This window comes from Bos indicus, chromosome 14 (genome assembly GCF_029378745.1).
Source record: "Bos indicus isolate NIAB-ARS_2022 breed Sahiwal x Tharparkar chromosome 14, NIAB-ARS_B.indTharparkar_mat_pri_1.0, whole genome shotgun sequence".
Taxonomy (NCBI): Eukaryota; Metazoa; Chordata; class Mammalia; order Artiodactyla; family Bovidae; genus Bos; species Bos indicus.
The window spans coordinates 36,997,132-37,021,614 of record NC_091773.1 but is presented as its reverse complement, the minus strand read 5'-3'; the positions used below and the strand labels follow the sequence as shown (position 1 = coordinate 37,021,614).

Here is a 24,483-nt window from a genome sequence, read left to right as displayed (position 1 = left end):
GTCTAACTCCAGACTTGAGATCATAAAAGTCATGCTAGGGCTCTGAACCCACTTACTGCCTCTGTCTTATGCTAAGGCAGCAGCTTGCCCAGCAAAGTCTCTGGGGCAGGGCACGGGTCTCTTCCAACTCAGATCCTCCCAGACTATCTTGGCTGTTGCCACCTCCCCATAGTTCTGCATGGGTAGGAGCAGGAGGCTCTTTACCCTCAGACCCCAGAATCAATGTTCTTTCTCGACTTCTTCTCCATCTTCCCCCTGTGAGATCCTCAGCCCTGGGAGTATTTCTGTGGAATAAGGGTGAGTGGGATCACTTTACTCTTCTTAAACCCTCTGATCCCAAATGCTTTGTGTACGTTCTTCTTTCCTCTAAGGAATGTTTCAAATTCATACATTTTTAGAAGGCAAATGCAAGAAGGGATTCACGGATTTCTTTGCTTTTATATCTTCTGAATTTAGAAAACTAGGAAGTACTCAAACATGCAAAACAAGAATAAAAGTCAATATAAAAAGTCAGCATACTCCGTTATTCTACCACCCAGTATATTAGAGTTTAATGATTTTCCATTATTTCCTTCAGGTGTATGTGTAAATAGGATTTCCCTGGTGGCTCAGACAGTAAAGAATCTGCCTGCAATGTGGGAGACCTGGTTTCCATCCCTGGGTTGAGCAGACCCCCTGGAGGAGGAAATGGCAACCCACTCCAGTATTCTTGCCTGGAGAGGCTCATGGACAGGGGATCCTGGTGGACTACAGTTCGTGGGGTTGCAAAGAATAGGAAAACTACTGAAGTGACTTAGCACGAACGCACATATACATATATATACTTAGAAAAAGACCAAAAACATTATACAGTTGAAACCCCTGCACACTCAACCCTCATCTGATCCTATTCTTTTCTCTCTCCTGGGGCTAGTACTATCTCGTTTTGGTGCTTAGCATTTTGTGGATGCTTTCATAGTGATTCTTATATTTAATATATGCATCCAAGAATAAGCATAAAATAATTTTGCATATTTTTGAACTGTAAATAAATGACATACTGCATCTCTCTACAATGTCCTTATTGTATTCAATAATACATTTTGAGACTTACACAGGTTGACACATATAGCCATAGTTTGTTCCTTTTTTCACTGCTTTATAATAATCCATTGAACGAGCATATCACAGTGTGTTTGTTCTCCTCTTGAGGGACATTTTGATCATTTCCAGTCTGTTTATACAAGTATATTACATTGGTTGTTCTTGTTCGCATCCTCTTGTGCATGTATGTGAGGATTTCTCTAGGCTTTTTATCTAGGGTGGGGTTGTAGGGTAACGCTGTGTGTGCCGCTTGAATTTTTCTGGAGATGTCAAAGGTGGTACACTCTCTCCAGCAATGATGAGAGTTCCTGTTGCTTCACACTCTGGACAAGGTATTGTTAGAGTTGTTTCACTTTTGCCAGTAGTGATAGGCATGAAATGGTATCTCTTTGAGGTTTTATTCTGGTTTTTAATAAAAACAGTTTTTTTTTGTTTAGTTGCAGCGTGTGAACTCTTGGACTCCCCTGGTGGCTCAGATGGTAAAGAATCTGCCTACAATGCAGGAGACCCATGTCAGGAAGATCCCCTGGAGAAGGGGATGACTACCCACTCCAGTATTCTTGCCTGGAGAATCCCATGGACAGAGGAGCCTGGTGGGCTACAGTCCATGGGTTCGCAAAGAGTTGGACATGACTGAGCGACTAACTTTCACTTTCACACGTGAACTCTTGGTTGCGGCATGTGGGATCCAGTTTCCCGACCAACGATTGAATCCAGGCCGCCTGCACTGGGAGCTCAGAGTCTCAGCCACCGGACCACCAAGGAAGTCCCTCCTTGTGGTTTAAAATCCCATTTCCCTGATTATCAGTGAGATCTGCTTACAGCTCCTTTGCTGTGAGGTTTTCTTCTCCTGTGGCCAAGAGCAGGGCACAGCCCAGCTGTTTGAAGGTGGGGGGCAGACACAAGAGTTGGAAGGAACTGATAGCTTCAACAACATACAAAGGATGAATTTTGTTTTGTTATCCTGTAAGTATACAGTGGCTGCCTTGGCAGCAGGAGGGTCCACTGCCACTCTGTTGCTTGTCTATCTTTTCCTTATCACCCCTGCACTTCCCTCTCCAGCAAAGCTTCACTTTCCTAGTCGTCTATAACTAACCCGGAGTATTAGATGAGGCTTACTTGCCAAGGGCTGGGAAATCCTCGGCTCCACAGGTATGGTACCTGCATAGAAAGATCTTTATCTCCAATCAGTGAGCTTTGTTTGGGTATCAGTTCCAGGTTGGAGCCAATTTTGTGGGATAAGCCCTGCAAATCTTGACATTCTGCCTCTAGATTTTTTTAACAGCATGTAGGATCTCAGTTTCCCTGAAGAAGGATTGAATCTGCATCCTCTGCATTTGAAGCACAGAGTCTCAACCAATGGATAACCAAAAGAGTCTCTAAAAGCTAGGATTCTAAATACACTAGACTCATTGGAAAAGACCCTGATGCTTGGAAAGATAGAAGGCAGAAGGAAAAGGGGATGACAGAGGATGAGATGGTTGGATGGCATCACTGACTCAATGGACATGAGTCTGAGTAAACTCTGGGAGACGGTGAAGGATAGAGAAGCCTGGCATGCTGTAGTACATGGGGTCGCAAAGAGGCGGACACAACTGAGTGTAAACAACAACAACAGATACTCAATATTTCCTGGGAAGATGTGAAGACTTTCATGGAATTCTAACTCTTGGACAGTGTCACTTTTTTATACCTATAGATTTTTTAAAATTGTTATTTATTTAACCGGAGGATAATTGCTTGACAATATTGTGATCATTTTTGCCATACATCAACATGAATCGACTATAGGCATACATATGTGTCCCCTCCCTCCTGAACCACCCCTCCACTTCCCTCCTCACCCCATCCCTCTAGGTTGTCACAGAGCGCTGGCTTTGGGCTCCCTGCTTCATACATCAAACTCTCACTGGCTATTTTACGTATGGTAATGTATATGTTTCAATGCTGTGCTCTCAAATCGTCCCACTCTCTCCTTCTCCCACTCTGTCCAAAAGTCAGTTCTTTACGTCTGTGTCTCCTTTGCTGCCCTGCACGTGGGCTATACCTATTGATTATATGACTCCCTTCCCCACTGACTGGGGCCATTTCTTTTTCACAGAGAAACAAAATGGTATTAAAATTTCTATCACTTCTTCTCTATCTTAATGTACAAAAGCCATTAATGCCTTGTGAGTATAAAGGAATCTAGCTGGCATCTGGTCTTCTCATTTGGTCCAAGAACTCCCTTAAGTATGCCAGTTTCTTGACTTGTGGAATTCAAATTGGGCCCCAGCAAATTTTAAATAATGGCATGTCTTCTTCAGTACGCTGCATGAATATTCAAAACCACGAATGTGAAAACTTGAATGGTAAAGGTTTATTAAGCATGTTCACGTATTCTTTTTTAAAAAGAACTTCACTGAAATAAAATTTATGTACCATACAAATCACTCATTTAAAGTATGTAATTCAGGAAATTTCCTGGTAGTCTAGTGGTTAGAACTCGGCGTTTTCACTGCCAAGGGCTGGGTTCAATCCCTGGTTTGGGGACCTAAGATCCCACAAGCTGCACAGTGTGACCAAAATTAATAAATAAATAACGAGTACAATTCAGTGATTTTTAGTCTATACACAGAGTTGTGCAACCAACGTCAAAGTCCATTTTAGAGCATTTTTATCACATCAAAGAAAAACTTCATGCACTTTGGCCATCACTGCCCAGCCTCCATATCTGTTCCTAGTTGTAAGCAACTGTTGATCTAATTTCTGTACCTACAGTTTTGCCTGTTCTGGACATTTCATACAAACAAATGACATGGCAATGTGTCATCTTTTGCACCTGGCTCCTTAGAGTAATGTTTTCAAGGCTCATTCAAGTTGAAGCCTGTAGAGCACATTCATCTGTTGATGGAAACGCATATTGTTTCCGCCTTTTGACTATTGTGAATAGTGAGTGCTACAATGAACATTCCTGTACAAGTTTTCACTTAAATACCTATTTCTAAGTCTTTGGGGTATATACCTAGATGTGGAATTGCTAGGTCATGTGGCAGTTCTTGGGCTTCCCAGCTGGCACTAGTGGCAAAGAACCCACCTGCCAATGCAGGAGACATAGGAGACTTGAGTTCGATCTCTGGGTTGGGAAGATCCCTGGAGGAGGGAATGGCAATCCACTTCAGTATTCTTGCCTGGAGAATCCAATGGACAGAGAAGCCTGGCAAGCTACAGGACATAGGGTCACAAAGAGTCGGATATGACTGAAGTGACTTAGCACACACACACCCACGGTAATTCTTGGTTTAAATTTTTTAGGAACTACCAAATTGTTTTCCACAGCAGCTGAACCATTTTACATCTCCACCAGCAATGTGCAAGTGTACCATTCTCCCACATCCTTGCCAAAATTTGTTTTCTGTTTTTATTGTTATTTTTATTATGATAGCCACTCTAGTGGATGTGAAGTGGTATCTGATTACGATCTTGATTGGCGTTTCTCTAATGACTCATGACATTGAACATCTCATGTGCTTGTTGGCTGTTTGCAGATCTTTGGAGAAATGTCTATTCAAGTTCTTTGCTCGTGTTTTAATTGGGCTGTTTGGTTTTATACAGTTGAGTTGCATGTGTTCTTTCTGTAAACATTTTCTGAGCATAAATTTTGTGTGAGGCATGGGGGAGTTACATGGGAGGAGAAATACAAAGATGGATAAAGTAAGATCCCTACCTTCTAATTGCTTGCAGCAGAGATGTGAACAGTGAGTACCCCCAGCACAGACCTGGCACTCGGAGAGTTCAGTGGAGAGAAGGAGACTGCACTTCTGGTGGAGCAATTTGGGGGCCCCATGGAAGGTGTGAGCCTGGGACCCCACATTGAAAGTGGGAAAATGGTAGAAATGACCTGGCCAAAGCTCAAAGATCCCCATGTGGCCCGCATGCTCAGTCATGTCCGACTCTGCCATGCTACGGACTGTAGCCTGCCATGCTCCTCTGTCCTTGGGATTCTCCAGGCAAGAATATTGGAGCAAGTTGCCATTTCCTCCTCCAGGGGATCTTCCAGGCCCAGGGATTGAACCTGCATCTCCTGCACTGGAAGGTGGATTCTTTACCACTGAGCCACCTGGGAAGCCCAAAGACCCCCAGGGAGATAGTAAATCCAGGAGAATGTTGGGGACAGAGGTGGGCGGAAGCATGTAGGGGAGGAGGGATACATGAATGAGATGATACACATTTAAAAATCGACAAGATGAGGAGAAGGAAATGACAACTCACTCCAGTATTCTTTCCTGGAAAATTCCATGGACAAAGGAGCCTGGCAGGCCAGTCCATGGGGTCACATGACTGAGCATCCACGCATAAGGGGGGGTGGAGGGAGATGGATTGGTAGCAATAAACAGGTAGAACTAAAACAAGAAAAAAATGGACAAGATGAAGCTACAGAACACAGAGTAACAACAACATGAATGGAAGTTTCGTCTGAGGATTTTAAGTGTTCGGAAACTGAGTACCAACCTATCAGGAAGTGTCCCCTGGATGCGGCAACAGAGCGGTTGTACCAGTTTGTGGTGGGGCTGCTATGACTCAGGTATGTGAGTGTGGCTGAGAAAAGGCTGCCTGAAGACCTTGGAGCCCAGAGAAGTCCTGTTTCCTACTAGGGGACTTCTGTCTTAGCACCTGGACCACTCTGCAGAGCCAGGATGACTGGTGGTCTGCCCCTGCCTCTGGGTCCCCTCTCTGTTTGTCTGAGCCCACTCTGTGAGCTGTCAGTCCTGGCCAGGCCTCAGCTTAGTGGTTTCTGGTCATGCCTCGGGTCACTTCCAACCCAGATGAAGGGCCAGGACTCCTGAGAAAAACCACAGTGGCCTCATTACCTTCCACCCCAGACCAGTGAGAGAGCTAGCTCCCAACTTGGAAAACTCTCTCCTCAGTTTGGGAAGGAAAATAGTGGTGCAAAGCAATAGCTCATGTGCCCTGAAGGCCTTCTCGGTGCCAAGCCTTGGGAGGAAACCAAGACTCAACCCTGATTTGCAGAGAGCCCTGGTCAAGCTGGGATCAACCACATAGAGGTGTAAACAGCAGCTGAATTCCCAAGGTTGCTCAGAACCGGCTGTCCCTCAGGACTGAGGGGTGTTCCTAATGACCTGGGAACAGTCTCTGGCCGTGAGCACTTTCCTAGGAGCATCTCTAGAGACTCGTGGGGAAAAGGTGCTGTATTTCATGTGAACATGTTTGATGTTGTGAGTGGGGTGCAGTCTGGGAGCTGGAGAAGTCACTGGAAACTGGAGCCGGCAGTGTTAGAGGCTTAGAAAGTACACCTGGCAACAGCCTTTGCAGTGTTCATACAGCAGTCATTTCCTCTGAGTGTCCGGCCTTCCGTCCCCTAAGGATGTGTGTCCTGGTCACCTTTGCATCCTCACTGCTCAGCATGGGGCATCAGCTTGTAGTGCTTGCCCTGTGATTTCTTCCTCTCTTGTCACAGGCAAAGATAGCATCCCGTAAGGAGAAAATCTGCTATGGTCACTTACGGGTGAAATGTCACCTTCTTCATAGTGGCCCCAAAGGCCGGGCCATCCAAGTGTTTTTTGTTTAAATTGTAGTAAGATACACAAGTGGGGTTCCCCAGTGGTTCAGTGGTAAAGAATCTGCCTGCAGTGCAGGAGACTTGGGTTCAATCCCTGGTTCGGGAAGATCGCCTGGAGGAAAGCATGGCAGCCCACTCCAGTAGTCTTGTCTGGAGACTTCCCATGGACAGGGGAGCCTGGAGGGATACAGTCCTCAGGATCATAAAAACTCAGACATGACTGAGGTGACTGAGCACACACACACACAGATACACAGTTCAGGTCAGTTAAGTCACTCACTCAGTTGTGTCTGACTCTTTGTGACCCCATGGACTGCAGCACACTAACTCCTGGAGCCACGCAAACTCATGTCCATTGAGTTGGTGACGCCATCCAACCATCTCATCCTCTGTCGTCCCCTTCTCCTCCCACCTTCAATCTTTCTCAGCATCAGGGTCCTTTCAAATGAGTCAGCTCTTCAAATCCAGTAGCCAAAGAATTCGAGTCTCAGCTTTAGCATCAATCCTTCCAATGAATATTCAGGACGGATTTCTTTTAAAATGGACTGGTTGGATCTCCTTACAGTCCAAGGGATTCCCAAGAGTCTTCTTTAACACCACAGTTCAAAAGCATCTATTCTTCAGCACTCAGTTTTCTTTACAGTCCAACTCTCGCATCCATACAGGACCACTGGCAAAAACCATAGCCTTGACTAGACAGACCTTTGTTGGCAAAGTAATGTCTCTGCTTTTTAATATGCTGTCTAGGTTGGTCATAGCTTTTCTTCCAAGGAGCAAGCCTCTTAATTTCCTGGCTGCACTCACCATCTTCAGTGATTTTGGAGCCCCCCAAAATAAAGTCTGTCACTGTTTCCCCATCTATTTGCCATGAAGTGATGGGACTGGATGCCATGATCTTAGTTTTTTGAATGTTGAGTTCTAAGCCAACTTTTTCACTGCCCTCTTTCACTTTCATCAAGAGATTCTTTCGTTCCTCTTCACTTTCTGCCATAAGGGTGGTGACATCTGCATATCTGAGGTTATTGATATTTCTCCTGACAATCTTGATTCCAGCTTGTGCTTCATCCAGCCCTGCATTTCTCATGATGTACTCTGCATATAAGTTAAATAAGCAGGGTGACAATATACAGCCTTGACATACTCCTTTCCCAATTTGGAACCAGTCTGTTGTTCCATGTCTGGTTCTAACTGTTGCTTCCTGACTTGCATACAGATCTCCCAGGAGGCATGTCAGGTGGTCTGGTATTCCCATCTCTTTCAGAATTTTCCACAGTTTGTTGTGATTCACACAGTTAAAGGCTTTGGCATAGTCAATAAAGCAGAAGTAGATATTTTTCTGGAACTCTCTTGCTTTTTTGATGATCCAGCGGATGTTGGCAATTTGATCTCTGGTTCCTCTGCCTTTTCTAAAACCAGATTAAACATCTGGAAGTTTGCAGTTCATGTTCTGTTGAAGCCTGGCTTGGAGAATTTTGAGCATTACTTTACTAGCGTGTGAGATGAGTGCAATTGGGCGGTAGTTTGAGGATTCTTTGGCATTGCCTTCCTTTGGGATTGGAATGAAAACTGACCTTTTCCAGTCCTGTGGCCACTGCTGAGTTTTCCAAATTTGCTGGCATATTGAGTGCAGCACTTTTAGGATACACGAGTATGGTACAATTTACCATCTTGACCATTTATAAGTTTCCAGTTCAAAAAAATTTTTTTCTGACCGCCCTACATGGATTTGTGGGATTTTAGTTTCCTTACTTCCATCTCGGATTGAAACTGGGCCCTGGCAATGGGAGCATGGAGTCCTAACCACTGGACCACCAGGGAATTCCCAAGTTTACAGTTTAATAGCATTACACATATTCACATCGTTGTGCAATCAGTCTCTAGACTTTTTTGTCTTGCAGAACTGAAACTTTGTACCCATTAAATAAATTCCCATTTCCTTTCCCCGCATCCTGGCCTCCTAACCATTCTCTAACAACCAACATTCTACTTTCTGTCACCTTGAATTTGATTACTCTAGGTACCTCGTATGAGTGGACTCATACAGTATTTGTCCTTTTGTGACTTGTCTATTTCACTGAGCATCATGTTCTCAAGGTTCATCCCTGTCGTAGTATGTCTCAGAATTTCTTGTCTTTGTAGGGTGGAATAATATTCCATTGTATGTCTATACCAAATTTTGTTTATCCACTCATCTGTCAATGGACATGTGGGTTTCTTTCACTTTATCAGTCAGTCAATCAGTCAGTCGCTCAGTCTCTTTGCCACTCCATGGACTGCAGCACGCCAGGTATCCCTGTCCATCACCAACTCCTGGAGTTTACTCAAACTCATGTCCACTGAGTTGGTGATACCATCCAACTATCTCATCTTCTGTCATCCCCTTCTCCTCCTGCTTTCAATCTTTCCCAGCATTAGGGTCTTTTCCAATGAGTCAGTTCTTCACATTAGGTGGCCAAAGTATTGGAGTTTCAGCTTTAGCATCAGTCCTTCCAATGAATATTCAGGACTGATTTCCTTTAGGATGGACTAGTTGGATCTCCTTGCTGTCAAAGGGACACTCAAGAGTCTTCTCCAACACCATAGTTCACCATCAATTCTTCGGCGCTCAGCTTTCTTTGTAGTCCAACTCTCACATCCATACATGACTACTGGGAAAACCATAGCTTTGACTAGACGGACCTTAGTTGGCAAAGTAATGTCTCTGCTTTTCAATATGCTGTCTAGGTTGGTTGTAACTTTTCTTGTGAATAGTGCTATGAACATAGGTTACAAATACCTCTTTGAGGTGCTGCTTTATTTTTAAAATTTTATTAATTTTTTTGTATTTGGCTGTGTTGGGTCTCCATTGCAGTGCTCGAACTTCTCATTGTGGTGACTTCTCTTGCTGCTGGTGGGCTTTAAAGCATGGGTTCAGTAATTGTGGCACAGGGGCTTAGTTGTCCCAAGGCATGTGGGATCTTCCCAGTCCAGGGATTGAACCTGTGTCCCTTGCATTGGCAGGTGGATTCTTTACCACTGGACCACCAGAGAAGTCCTTGAGACCTGCTTTTAATTTTTTTGGATATATATAGAGAAGTAGAATTGCTGGATCATATGAAAATTCTATTTTTAATTTTTTGAGGGACCATACTTTTTCCATAATGGCTGCAGCGTTTTACATTCCAGCATGCAGCTGTTTACAATAGCACGCAGGTGTTCCAGTCTTTGAAATACCTGTTCTTCTAAGACTGAGGTGTGCTCTTTAAATAACTTATTTGAACTTAGAAATACAGAAACATTTTCTTTCTTTTCCTTTTTCATCTTCCCACCTCCCAGATTGTAGCTGGTGTGGTTGCAAATGAATCTGGTTTTTGGAGATCTTATACAATGAGAAAATACTAGAAATCCCAAGGCTGATTAAGGAATCTGCTTCAGGCTACAACACTCCACTGCCTGGGAGGGCCAAGTAGACTGGCCTGGGGAATCCTACAACTGTGTATGTTTCTGTAGTCCACCATCTCCTCCTCCCTTCCTCTTAAGCTGACAATGAACTGATCTGTGAAGTTTTTTTCTCCCATCCGTAGAGCACTACTTCTTCCCTTCTAAGAGAAGTAATTTCAAATGGACAGTTCTTCATTGAGAACCCAGATTGTGCACCCTTTTTATCCTGTGGCTCTCGGAGCTAAAACCTAGAATTGCGATTGAAACTTGTTCCTGAAACCTCCATCCCAGAGAGGGGATCCTGCTGGCCCCTCTCTCCAGAATGCGCTGCGTTGCATCTGGAGCAGGTAAGAAGGGATGGTTTCTGGCTTTCAGCTGGCCTCGGGAAGGTCCTCGGGGACAGACTCCAGGCGGTGGTGGAGCAGGAAGTCAGAGCAGCTGGAGGAACTCTGGTTAGGGAATCTCCCCCGGGGCCACAGCTTTTGCTCTGTCTAGTTCCTTCCGTGACAGCCGGATTCATTTCTTCACTCCCTGGCCAGGTTCTCTGTTTCCCCGGCTCACAGTCCAAGGTGGGCGGGGGTAGGGGGGTGGGGAGATGGCTTGAGGGGGCAGGGCAGGGGTGGGGGGAATCTCCCTCCGCTGCTTCAGGAATGCTGAGGGCAGCAAGTTGGACTCCAAAGGCTGTCATGAGAAAAGCATCTTCGGTCCCCTCCTGGGAATGTGGCAAAGATCCTCTAGCATCCATCTTGCTGTAGCGCCCAGAAAAGTCTGACAATGCTGTTGCCAAAGTCAGAGCAAAGCCATTGAAAATGAAAAGTCAGATTCTGGACAATAGAAGCATCTATTTCTTCTTTCTCTTTTCTTCTTCTCCTGAAAAAGATAAGCTTTCCATTGTCACTTCAAGACAGAAGAAAATGATGTGTTAGGGGTCCGATTCAACTTCTCTGTGTCTGCCTTAATGTTCATCTTTTACAAAATGTGGCTAACTTTTGTTTTTCTTTCTTGACTTTCCAAGCCTGGTGAGATACTCAGAGGGGTTGGGAGGGCCAGCATCGGTGGAACAGCATCTATAGGTGCTTCACAAACTTTTCTCGTCTTTAGAACCTTATGTACTGGTGAGGTTGATTGGAGTAAAGTCTACCAAGGGCACGTGAATACAAAATTCCTTTGTCCTCATAATTCCTTTAGAAGCAATAGAGCAGGAAAACAACTGCTTTAATGCGCACAAGATTTGGGAAAGTTCCTTTTTATTGCATGGATGAGATGGCCACCAGATAAGATGTGAAAAACACAAAGGTCATTCAGTCAACATTAACTGAGCGTCTAACTGTGTGCTTGGCTCTATTTGATCTGCTAGGACTAGGACGGTTGAGATGAATAAATAGGACGGTTGACCTCAGATGTACAAATAATTGCAACATAGCAGATTCCATGGGGTTACAAAGAGTCAGACAGGACTTTAGTGACTAAAACAAACAAAACAACAACAGATTTTTGTGTTATAATAAAAAGACATATATATTTGTTCTTTGCCCCCAGTTCCTGGCATAGAACTCTTAAAACCTTTGGAATTTCAGGAGTGAAGTGTCTTTTGTTATTCATAACAAGCCCCTTTCAACTAAGCCAGAGTTTATGCTAATGAGTTGACTTGAAGTTGGCAGTTAGATGGTTTCAAGGAGGGGGTTGGCCTTGCCTAGAGAGTTGGAAGTTTCAACTGCCATTCATCCCCTCCCACCAGCAACCTCTTGGGTAGGAAGAGGTGATGGAAATTGAATTCATCAGTGCCAATGATTTAGTCAATCTTGCCTACATAATAAAACCACCATAAAAGTTCTTTTTCTTTTTGGCCATACCATGTAGCTTGGGGGAATCTGAGTTCCCTCACCAGGGATCGAACCCCTCTGTAGTAGAAATACCGAGTCCTAACCATTGGACTGCCAAGGAATAAAAATTCTTTTTTTTTTTTTTTTTAACTTTTTATTTTGTATGACTTCCCAGGTGGCACTAGTGGTGAAAAACCTGACTGCCAATGCAGGAGACATGGCTTCAGTCCCTGGATTGGGAAGATCCTCTGGAGAAGGAAATGGCAACCCACTCTGGTGTTCTTGCCTGGGAAACCGCATGGACAGAGGAGTCTGGTGGGCTACAATCCATGGGGTCGCAAAGAGCTGGACAGGACTGAACTTCTGAGCAGGTTAGCCGATTAACAATGTTGTGGTAGTTTCAGGAGAATAGCCAAGGGTGAAAATTCTGGAACTATGAGATTTGGAGCGCCTTCAGGTGAGCATACACCTTGAATGCTGGAAGGGCGGTGTGTCTGGAGAGGGTACCACCTTTCCCCTCTGCATCCTTCATCTGTGCAACCTTTTCATCTGGCTGTTGATTTGTATCCTTTATAATAAACTGTTATCTTAAGTACAGTGTTTACCTGAGTTATGAGTTCCAGTGAAGTAGCAACCCCAAGGGGGTGTTGCAGGAACCCCTGACTGTGGAGTCAGCTGGACAGATATGTGGGTAACCCAGGGCTCCCATTTGCAGCTGGCATCTGAAGTGGGGGCAGTCTTGTGGGACTTAGCCTTTAACCTGCGGGTCTGTGGTCACCTTGAGAGGTGTCAGAATTGAAACTGAACTGTAGGACCCCCAGTTGGGGTCAGAGAGCTGAGAATTGCTTTGGAAAAACCAAACGGCATTACAAACAAGGCCTCTGTTCTTACCACCATGACTATCATTACTGCTAGGCTGAACCCTATGAAATTGCCTTTTTTGTAAGTAAAAATAATTGTCACAGCATTTTGATATAATTCAACCTAATGCCTTTTCTTCAGCATTTATAATTGGTAGCAGGCACAATACTGAGTGCTTTACGTGAGTCCGCTTGAATATTCCTCACAATATTCTTGAGATCAGTACTACTGTTATTCCCAGTTTATACTTGAGGAGACTGAGACTTCCAGAAGTTAAGGAAAAGGCCGAGGATAAATGGCCAGTGAGAGGCAGACCTGGTTTTGATCACAGGCTGTATGTCAGCAGACTCTGATATATGCTCCATTCCTTGGGCTGCCTTAGCAGAGTGTCACAGACTGGATGCTTTTTTTTTTTTTTTAATATTAGGAATGAGAGTAAACTTTAATAATAGTTCACACGTTAAAAAGAGTAAATCTACGATGAGTACATTTCTTTGTGTACCTAATGAAAAAACACACAGGGACTTCCCTGGTAGTCCAGTGGTTAAGAATCCGATCTGAAATGCAGGGGATCGAATGTTTGATCCCTGGTCTGGGAACTAAGATCCCACTTGCCACAGGGCAGTTAAGCCTGGGAGCATCCAGGAAAGATCCCACATGATGTAACAAAGATCCTGCATGCTGCAACTAAGATCTGACACAGCCAAATAAATAAATACAAATAAATATTAAAAAGAAAATATATACAATGAAGTGAAATTTAAATACATATACAAGGCGATTTTTTGTGCGCTAAATAAAACACATCATTTATAAATAAATGTACAGCATGTGGGATCTTAGTTCCCCAACCAGGGATCGAACCCATGCCCTCTGGAGGGGAAGCATGGAATCTTAACCATTGCACCATCAGGGAAATTCTTTTTATGCCTCTTTAAAAAATATATTTATTTATTTGGCTGCTCCAGGTCTTAGCTGTGGCATGTGAACTCTTAGTTTTGGCATGTGGGATCAAGTTCCCTGACCAGGAATCGCCCTCAGACCCCTTGCATCGGGAGTGTGGAGTCTTAGCCACCAGGGAAGTCCCCCTTTTATGTATTTTTGACCGAGAGGTTTATATTCTATATTAAATCATAAGATAAAAGAAGTTATAGATGGTTTTGGTTAAATGTATTCTCTCACAGTTTCAGAGGCTAGAAATCTGAAATCAGGGTGTTGACAGGCTTGATTCCTTTTTGTTAGGCTCTGGGGGGAAATCTGCTCCTCCTTTCTTTCTCACTGTCCTTGCTGGCAATCCTTGGCATTCCCTGGCTTGTAGCCGTGTCCCTCCCATTTTCGCCTTTGTCATCACACAATCTTCTCCCCATAGGTTTCCATCTTTCTCAGAAGAACTCCAAGTGATTGGACTGAGGGTGTCCCTTCTTATAATACAAACTCATCATGATTACATTTGCAAAGCCCCTATTTCCAAATATGGTCACATTTACAGGAACCAGGGGGTTAGGGGAGAAGGAAATGACAACCCGCTCCCATATTCTTGCCTAGAGAGTCCCGTGGACAGAGGAGCCTGGTGGGTGGCTGTCCATGGGGTCGTACAGAGTCGGACATGACTGAAGCGACTTAGCATGCGTGCATGCATTGAAGAAGGAAATGGCAACCCACTCCAGTATTCTTGCCTGGAGAATCCCAAGGACAGGGGAGCCTGGTGGGCTGCTGTCTATGGGATTGCACAGAGTTGGAGATGACTGAAGCGACTCAGCAGCAGCAGCAGGGGGTTAGGAGTTCAGCACGTTATTTTTTGGGGGGGTTGGGGGACACATTTTGATGCACACAACGTTGAGCTTCCATGGGGAATCTATGGCTTCAGGATGCTACATGCCTGTGTTGCTGCCAGGATTCCAACCTGCCCATTGGCCTCCTGGATCACACATGCCCTTTACAGAACCAGGCTAGCTGGGGTGACAGTGTGGGTACAGGCAGAGGGCTGGAAAGGAGGAGCCAGGCTCCTTCTCTGTGGGGGAGGGGAGGTTGCAGAGGAATCCAGGTGGACCACCCAGGACGTGTGGGCAAGGCAAGGGGGCATTTTTCATGGCTGTTGTGAACACACATCTCTCCCTGCAGTATGGTTTAAATCACCTTGACAGGAAAACCTCAAACGTAGAATCTGAGCTGAAGATGCTTTGTTTTTCTTGCTAATCAGTTCTCTTGCTTTCGGTGAGTGGTTAGAAAGATTTCAACATTTGACAGCTGAAAAGCTTGTTGGAAGCTCTTGGAAGACATCTTGGGAATGCTCTACAGAAATGCAGCAAGTTAAATGAGAACTAGAGACCCAGTGAGTAGAATTCATGACTACATATCCTCAATACTTGTCCAAAGAGACAGGGAAATGTGTTAAGCACTGTTGTATGATAGAAACTGCAAGGCCCAGGAAGAGTCACGAGAGAGTACTTAGGACTGTGGTCACAGACAGCTCTGGCCTTGAATCCTGGGAGAACTGGGGAGTCCCCGGATGTTCATCTTGATCTTGGGGACCTGCCTGGAGTAGATCTTGTGTAAGAGTTCAGTACTTGAGGGAACCAGAGAGGAGACTGTCTCGTTGAGCAGACTGATAGAAGTTGGTTCTGTCCCATCTTTTTTGGCAAGTCACAAGGAGTTCACTTGAACTAACAAGTATCCATTTGGTGGTACTTGGAAAGCACTTTGGTTTTCCCCCGGGTTCTCATGAAACATGGCCTCACGCATTTAAGCAAGTCATGCTTCTGAGGCCAAGCCAACAAAATGGTCAGACCACAGTCTCCAGCCTTCACATAGAAAGAAATTCTCCTCTGGTCATTTCAACAATGACTCAGTTACTAGGAGCCCAAATACTCCGGTAGATAGCCGCCATGTGCTATCTGTTAACACTGCCCTTCACCTTCTGGGCTTCTGCCCCAGGGCTGGCCACACAGACTCTTTTTCTTGGGCCAGACGGAGGTTTCTTAAGTGTGACTCAGACTGGAGATTAGGTCCAGGCAGAGGAGATAATTGTTTCTAGTCTGGTTTCTCCTTGGGAGGAGGAAGTTCCCGTTGGAACTTTGCTCAGACGTCAGCCTTTACGACTCTCCCCTCAGTTGCTCTCTCACGTTCCCCAGGTTTTGAGCCCTGGACCTTCTCATTCTGTGCTTCCCCACTCCCAGTTTCCGTCCAGAGTCCCAGCACCCACTTCTCTCCTGGGGGCCAGGGCTAATGTCCCACTTTCTGTTGGGAATGGAGTGTCAGCTCAAATGCAGTTTTTCTTAGATTCCCTGCTGGCTCGGCTGTTCCCACTTAGAAATGACCTGGCTCTGTCTGACTTACTTCACTTAGTATGATAATCTCTAGATCTGATATTCAATGTCTTCTGAGCTTCCCAGGTGGTACAGTGGTAAAGAATCCACCTGCCAATGCAGAGATGCTAAAGATGTGGGTTTGGTCCCTGGGTTGGGGAGATCTCCTGGAGTAGGAAATGGTGACCCACTCCAGTACTCTTGTCTGGAAAATCCCATAAACAGAGGAGCCTGGTGGTCCATGCGTCTCAAGGAGTCAGACATGACTGAGCACAGCAGTGTATAATGGAAAATCATATGAATCATATGAATAACTACATCTAGGCCAGCTAGAAGTCCAATGTGCTCTCCATTGTGCCACACAGCCAGTTAAGGAAAAGCATATGAAAAAGAAGATATATAGGTGTGTATAACTGAATCACTGCTGTACACCTGCAACTTATGCAACATTGTAAATCAACTAGACTTCAATTTAAACAATTTTGTAAGTTAAAAATAAAAACAGGGACTTCCCTCGAGATCCAGTGGTTAAGACTCTGTACTCCCAATGCACAGGGCACGGATTTGATCTCTGGTCAAGGAATTATTAATAGATCCCACATGCCACACAGTATGGCCCAAATATAAAAAAAAATAAAAATAAATTAAAAAGTAAAAACAAAACTAAAAACAACCTGGCTTTTGACTCGAGAGGCTCCAGTCACTCGAGCCTAAGCCAGATCTTGTGGGCAATCAGCTGTTCGGTCTTACAGAGTTCTCCTACCTCCTAAACTCTCACTGTGTTATTTTCCAGTCTCACTGCCAGGCTGGCTCGCAGGCCCGTCACCGCTCAGCATCACAGCTTCCCTCCTGACTGCTCTCCTGGCTCCCAGCAGCTCAAAATTCTTACAACAACTTGATTGATGCTCTTAACTCCCCAACTCTGCTCCTGTTACTTCCCTGCAAAAAAAACCTCCCTGAGCTTCCCTTTTCTCTCCATCAAATGAAGCACCCCTTCCTCCTCCCAGAATGAAGGCTTCTTTTCAAAATGGGCCTTTTGTCGTGGGGTTGCATGGCACTCCCTTCATATGTTGTTTCAGGCATGATGAGTGTTATATTTGTTTTTCAACCTCTGGGCCTTTCCTGATCATTTAATTTATCCCTTGCAGCATCACGCTCTCACCCTCATCTCCATCTGTTGCATCACCAACCTGCAGGGCTTATCTCAGGTGCCTCCCCACCTCACTAAGACCTTATCACACCTGAGGTTAATCTGTGGTATATGCCCAGAAAGGTACATGTATTTGAACTTGCGTGCAAACTGTATGCTACTTGAGTCCCTGGGCCTAGTAGATGCCTGGTTTATCTGTTAACTGAGTGTGGACAAATGCTGGCTTTATGCTCCCCGCCCCGTCCCAGCCACTTCTGGCCCATTACAGCCTTGCTTTCTCTACTCTTTTTAATCAGACACAGGCAATAAATTTGGCATGGAAAGGACTACACCCCCAACCCCCCAACCAGCCCCCACTGATTTTATATTTTGTTGGAGGCAAAAGCAAATTTCCAAGATTCAGGTCAACACCAATTTCAAATTCTTTCTGCCAGTTGGAAAAGAAAACTTTGAAAAAGACATTTGACTTTTTTTCTTCAACTTGGGGAAAAATTTGAAAGCTGTTAGCCTTTCAAGGAAACAGGATACTTAAAAACAACAACAACAACAAAAACCCACCCACCAGCCTGGCTTTATGTAATTCAATCCTGTCAAGCTCATTTAATCTTTTGTGACAGAACAACAGACCTGGTAGATCAAGGGGGGAAACAGTAGTTGGAATTTATCTTTGCTGCCTTCGAAACTTTTGATTCCTGGGTTCCACTCAATATGATTATTATTAAACTGCTTGAGAGGTTAGAGAGAACCAGTTCTAGCTAGGGGACAGAAGTGGCCTCCCTAGGGGGTCAGCCTTGAGCCCAGTTGCCCTAAACAGTGCCTGAAAGGGCCAGACAATGGAAAAAGGTAACGTATTCCAAGTCAGCATTAATCTCAAAGTGGAATTGGGGGTGTCAATGAATAATCAGCCAGAAAAGCAGCCTTGGCAGTTACTTAAATGATCAACAGAAGTGGGCAGGGTTGACTAGAATAGAATTCACTTTTGGGGAGAAGAGCATCATTAATGTACCTATAGCTTAAGAACAGGAGACTGAAGTCAAGCAGTGCAATAGGTAGGAATCCTGCAGCCCTGAGCTTGCTCTGACTCAGTCCCCTTCCCAACTTCACAGCTAAAGATGGGAAAGAGAATTTGGATGACATTCAAGGAAGAGTCACAGAGGTAACTGAACTAAGGCCGGGACATGGGAATTGAAGACTTATACCAAAAAGTTAACTAAATTTTGTTTATTGAATTTAGAGACGGACAACCTTGTCAGGGCAACAACAAACAAGAATAGAAAAAGGTTTAAATTACAACATATGAGAATGAAATTAAATGTAGGGCAGACTTGCTTTATTGGAACAGATATCTCATAGGATGGTTGGAGGGTGCTAGGAGTTAACTGACAGGCACACCTGGAGAACCCCTGAAAATACGTCTCCACCTCATGTTGTTATATGAGGTTTACTTCAAAGCACAGTTGACTCTTGAATAACGTATGTTTTGAACTGTGCCAATCTACTTACACACAAATTTTTTTTCAGTAGTAAATTCCATAGTACTACACAATCCATGGTTGGTGGAATCAGTAGATGGGGGTTGGGGGAACAGAGGAACCATGGATACAGGGGGCTGATTATCAATTATACATGGATTTTTCACTACATGGAGGGTTGATCCTCTAACCCCCATGATGTTTGAGGGTCAACTGGACTTAAAATCCAAAATGGAAAATAAGAGATAGTCAGTGCCTCAGTGGCTTCAAGTTTAGTTATCATTTATACAAAGAAATTTAAACACTGAATAAAGCTATTTCTTAAGACGAGTGCTGGGGACACTAGCGGTGAGGCAGTACTTTCCTATGTGTGGATACATGGCAGAACTCATCTGTGGTGCAGCCAGACAACACACAGGTAATGGGGTTCTTTCTATTTCCCCACCTTTAGTACCAACAAGCCCATGATAAAGTATCTAATCTGGGAAGATGGTAACATGGGAAATGTGAGTGCAGGGCTCCCTAACCTACCAGTGTCCCTGAACACAAGCCCGTTCAAACATGTTTCATTACTGAGTGATATGGCAAAGAAAATAAGGACACAGTGTCTGTCCCAATAACACTGCTGATAACTAATGATCACACAGTCATTTGTATGTAAGTTGTCTTTAAATTTAATCACTCCTTTATAAAATCTCCCAATTAATTAGTAAAAGATGGCTTATTTGAATAGCCTAAAACATTGGCCGCTATTTAAACAAGACATTCTAAAAAAGAGAGCAATCACATAATAGTTTATAGTAATTTACAAGTGGATGGTATACATTTAGATACAGAGGTAGAAGTTCACTTTTACAACGTTTCACTAATACACATTTACCAAATTCAAGGCACAAAATAGTTTGCTTTACAAAAAAATACTGTAAAAATGTCATTTGCTGTTCTACAATGTGAATAAAACTTTCAAAAGAATCTTTACACCTTTCCGTATGTATTCCATAGTGTAAGATTTTTTCCCCCTTGCTAATCATAGTTGGCACAAAAACAGGGACGTTTTTAAGTGCACAAGTTCTCACTTTTAGAAACTGTTTCTTTGCAGAGCTGCTATGTATTCTAGATCAAAGTCCAACCAAAGAAATGAAACACAGCAACTTTCTTAGGAAAGGGCACTTTCTGTATGCAGCAAAATTCACAGGTAGAAAATCTATGATTTTTTTTTTTTTTTTGGATAAGTAGGTCTCCGTAAGGAAAGACCTCAGATATACATTTTAAAATTCGACCAACAATTTGGTCGTTGTGACTTTAACAAAGAGACCTGATCACATGACTTTACTGTAACAATCAGACATCCTCTACTTCCAATTGATGGAGATTTCAAAATGCCTTTTTAAAAGGGCTGTATATATACACACACCATGAAAGAGCCACACAGGCTTTGCAAAGCTGAAACTTAGAAAACATGAGAAAATACAGCACTGTCAGTCCTTGAAGTTGCAAGGGTGTCAACTTGCTAGAGATTAATTACAAGAATTAATAAACTCTATGGGAATGAAGGAAAACAAACACATGAAACACACAGTCATTATCATCTTGAGACTTCCTGTTCATTCCAAAAATAATAATAATAATGGTGGCCTGGCGACGTCACACAGCCGTTGTCTAAAAGACTGGACTGGTCTTAGGGTTCTGCCTGCAAAGGACCCCGTTGGCAACGACTTAAGCTCACTTCTGCTGATCACGTTTTCCAAGTACTCTAGTCAGTTAATTTACACTTTATTTATTCTTGTAAAAAGCTGATTTGAAAAAAAAAACAAAAAAAACATGGATGTAGAATCCAGAGAGTATCAGTCAAGCTGATGTGGGTCGGACTAAGATATCCTGATCGTCTTCTGGTAGAAATGATATTCCATACAAAAAAGACCCTCAGATTCCGTTTTTCGCTTCGTTGTTGTTTGTGGCTTGTTTCCTTTGAGCGATAAAGGGGTACATACACTTGTCTGCTCCTAGGAACCGATACATGCACACAACTGCTTCAAAAGGGAGGATGCTGGAAAAGGAAGAGTCACAGTTAGCAAACGTGAGATATGTTGTGTTTGTTAAATTACAGGGTGGGTGTGGGAAGGCCCGCCGAGGGGGGAGGCCCTCACACTCACCTCTTCATGAAGGTCACGATGTACATGAGGCGGGGCGTGCAGATCATGGGCTGGTCGGTGAGGATGGCCTTCATGGCCTGCTTCACGCAGTAGTCGGGCTTCAGAGGGGGCAGGAAAGGCTCGATTTCTTTCCTGGGAGTTACACATTCAAGATTAAATTAAGAATTCACATAAAATATGGAAGGCTGGAAATACGTATCAAAACACCAAGGGTGATGTTATCTGAGCAATAGGATTTACAATCTGTTTTGTTCACTTCGTTGTGCTTTCACTGTATTTTCCAAATTTTCCTACTGGGAACATATTTTATTTGCATTGTCTGGAAAACAAGTTTTTTTTGTTTTTTTTTTAATAAAAGAAAAGCAGAATTGGTCTGCTTTTCTGTAAAGTGAGAAAGTTGTGTTTTCAAAATGCCTTGGAATGTATTTCAAATTATTATTATTTTTTTCTTTCAATTGAAAAAAGAGAGGGTGTCTGACATAACAAACAGTAAACCCAAACAGGATGCCAAATTAGCATTAAGTGTAGTTCAAATGATGGTGTGTAAACACCGACATAAACCTTCCTGAGAGAAAGAAAATTCAGCTGTGTGCCTCCCTGGATGCCTGGAGAGGAAAAGCCCGGGGCTTTTTGGGGGGGTGGGGGGAGGAGTGAGAGGGGTGGTGTCTCTGAAATGAAGTGCACGGGAGACAGCCTACCTTCAGCTGAATTCATCCAGTTTCCCGTAGAAGTAACTTAACAGAATTTACCCCCCTCACTTTTCATTGTCCAGCCCCCAGAGCAATGGACACCCGCTGTGATGCTAAATAGGAGACAGAGCTCCTCAGACCCTCTGCAACTGGTTCTTAAGTTTGTAAGAGGCAAAAGCCAAACCAACACACACACACACACACACACACACACACACACACACAGAAAAAGAGGTGGGGTCCAGTCCACTCCCAGTCTGGACCTGGACTCAGCCTGAGATTGAAATGATTCAAGCCACCTCCACTTACTTCACAGCCGGGCCAGGTTCAGGATGTGTCAAGATTGGCCCTGACCCACGGGGAACTGGCTCACTTATCTCACTTTGTCTTTCAAATTCATCTAAGCAAAGATCTCGCAGTGAGCATGTCTCCGCAAGTGTCCTCTTCGTGAGTCACGGCTTTGTTTATTCTATGTAGCTCGAGTCAGATGTGACTTGACATGGCTATTCCCACGTGCCTCCTTTCAAAGTGTGGGGGTGTTTTATTTCATTTGTAGAAAATCTCAATGTTTCTTCTCATTCTGTCAGAGTGACTCTAGCTACAGACACTCTCTGCAAAAAGGAAGTTCCCAAATGTGGGAAGGGTCTTTTTGGAAGAAAGGCCACCCTCCTCAGTGGCAGTGACACTGTTCTGTATCCAAACCAAAGTCACATTTATGTGCAAACATGGATGTTAAGGGGCTTCCCAGGTGGTGCAGTGGTAAAGAACTCTCCTGCCAATGCAGAAGATGCAAGAGACGCGGGTTCAATCCCTGGGTTGGGCAGATCCCCTGGAGGGCATAGTAACCTGCTCCAGGATTCTTACCTGGAGGATCCCACGGACAGAGGAGCCTGGTGGGCTACAGTCCATAGGGTTGCAAAGAGTCGGACATGACTGAGGGACTGTGCACTAACTACATTGATGTTAAAGAAAGAAAATCACTTCCAAAGTAGTAGCTTCTAAGTAAAATCCTAGGTATTTGCTCCCTGAAGGACAGAGAGGTCGTTTCCTACTGATGCTCCTTGCCTTCTGCAAATTAATACCAGCCCTTGCTTGTCAATCACACATGCATCAACTTGACAAACCTTGACCAATGAAAACTACACGTGAGCTAAAATGTCAGCTGTGGAAGTGCCAGGCTGCTTACGGTTGGAGATCTGACTGATTTCACATAGTCTCCCAAGATGAAAAGATGGTTTGTTAGAACTGCTAATCATCAGCATTGAGGCGGGTCCTTTACTGACCTGATTCGGCAGCCCCTGAACATGCCAGTGTCCACCAGGTAAGGGCAGACCAACGTTGTTTTAATTCCATCCTTCTCTGCGGCCTTTAACTCATGGCTCAGGGATTCATGAAAACCCACGACTCCAAATTTACTGGCGCAGTAGTCCTGGGGGCAAAGCACAGAGGGCAGAGGTACTCAGCATAGTGCACATTCCGGACCAAGCCCCAGGTTGCCCCGTTACTCAGGTTACAAGTCTGATACAAAAGGTTACAGGTGACTAAGCAAAAAAAAGGAGAGCATTCTAAAAGACGGGTATCTGATGTGGTTTGGTGCAGAAATAATATTTTCAAAGCAACAGCAGAAACAGATGAACACTTTTTGCCACATCAACGAAGTATCAGATTACTTTGGGGGAAGTTACCACAAAGGAGTCTATGAAAGCTAACAAGCTGGGGCTAAAAATGGAGAGAGGCTCACTTTGAAGTGTCTGGAAAATTTACAAATGGCCTCTTGTTCAGTAAAGGAGACTGAAAAACCAGTTTGTTTAAATTAATGCTAGGAGAACAAAGGAGACTAGAGCTGGAGTTATGAGCTGTTATGATCCAATTTTCTTTTTAAGGGCCAAGTGAAAATGGAAATGATAACTCCACCTTGTAAAACTTCAACTAGAACTCAACCTAAGGACTCACGGTATAGAAAAGAAGTTCTCCATTATCCAACTTTAAATGTAGGAATGGAAATGTACAATACAGAAGCCATCCTTGCGCATCCTTTTGCATATTCGCATGGGCTGATGTTTCCTATTTTCTGCTACAGGCACCCGTGGGACAAACACGGAACAACACACATATGCATGCTTTGTAACTTGAAGTTGGTGAAGAACAGGGTCTGATTAAGCCCAGTTCCACAGACTTAACATGCGGACACCTCATACCCACCCTAACCATCTCATCTGATGAGATAACACAAGATAGCTCACTTTTGACAAGCTGACCAAAACAGAGTGTCAACCTTTAGCCTCATTTATCTGTTCTCTGGGGCACTGCCAGTGCCCTCCAGTCTCATCTTGACCCTGTGTCTTCCCACTGTTGTCAAGTAAAACTGCTAATGAGAATGGGGCCACACTGAGGACCGGCCCACCTACTCCTGCTGCTGCCGCTGGTCTGTCAAACTAGTGTAAGTTTATGGCAGAATATGTAGAGGTGGTGGGTGCTGGGGTGCACTCCACAAACAGCACACAGGTAGCTTCCAGGGGCTCGTAGGAAAATGAGGGCAGCAGGCATGCTTCTAGGACTGTAGTGTATTTGTGACGAGATGAACTGATTGAAAGAAGGAGATGCTTTATAATGACAAACCTCAACTCCAGCAGTGCTGAACAATCCCAAGGAACTTGCAACTGTCACAATATGACCATGATTAATCTCCAGCATGGTAGGAAGAAAAGCCTTAGTGGTCTGCAAGAAAAGGAAGATGTAAGCTTCAGAAATGACCTATGGATTTCACCTAAAAAACAAAAAAACAACGAAACCAAACCAAACCCCACCAACTCAAGATCATGAAACAAAGTTTTATCCATATAATGCTACATTCCCCAATTTGTTTTAAAATATTTCCCATTTATCAAAAACAGACGATCCCTGAAGCGTCCTGGTTCACTTAGCACCGTGTCATTGGCATGGCAAGCCTATCACAAGCCATGACCC

At 44.1% G+C, this 24,483-nt stretch overlaps 1 protein-coding gene across 1 annotated transcript in view; it reads right to left on the bottom strand.

Moving 5' to 3' along the window:
- Nucleotides 1–18,408: 18,408 nt before the first annotated feature.
- RDH10 (retinol dehydrogenase 10) overlaps nt 18,409–24,483 on the bottom strand; it is a 28,649-nt gene continuing 22,574 nt past the window's right edge. Inside the window, exons 3-6 of the mRNA XM_070802697.1 lie at nt 24,136–24,234; nt 22,800–22,945; nt 20,828–20,959; nt 18,409–20,721 (exon numbers count right to left, since the gene is read on the bottom strand). Coding sequence (XP_070658798.1) covers nt 20,598–20,721; nt 20,828–20,959; nt 22,800–22,945; nt 24,136–24,234 — 501 coding nt within the window. The 3' untranslated portion in view covers nt 18,409–20,597. The remainder of the gene's footprint in view (nt 20,722–20,827; nt 20,960–22,799; nt 22,946–24,135; nt 24,235–24,483) is intronic.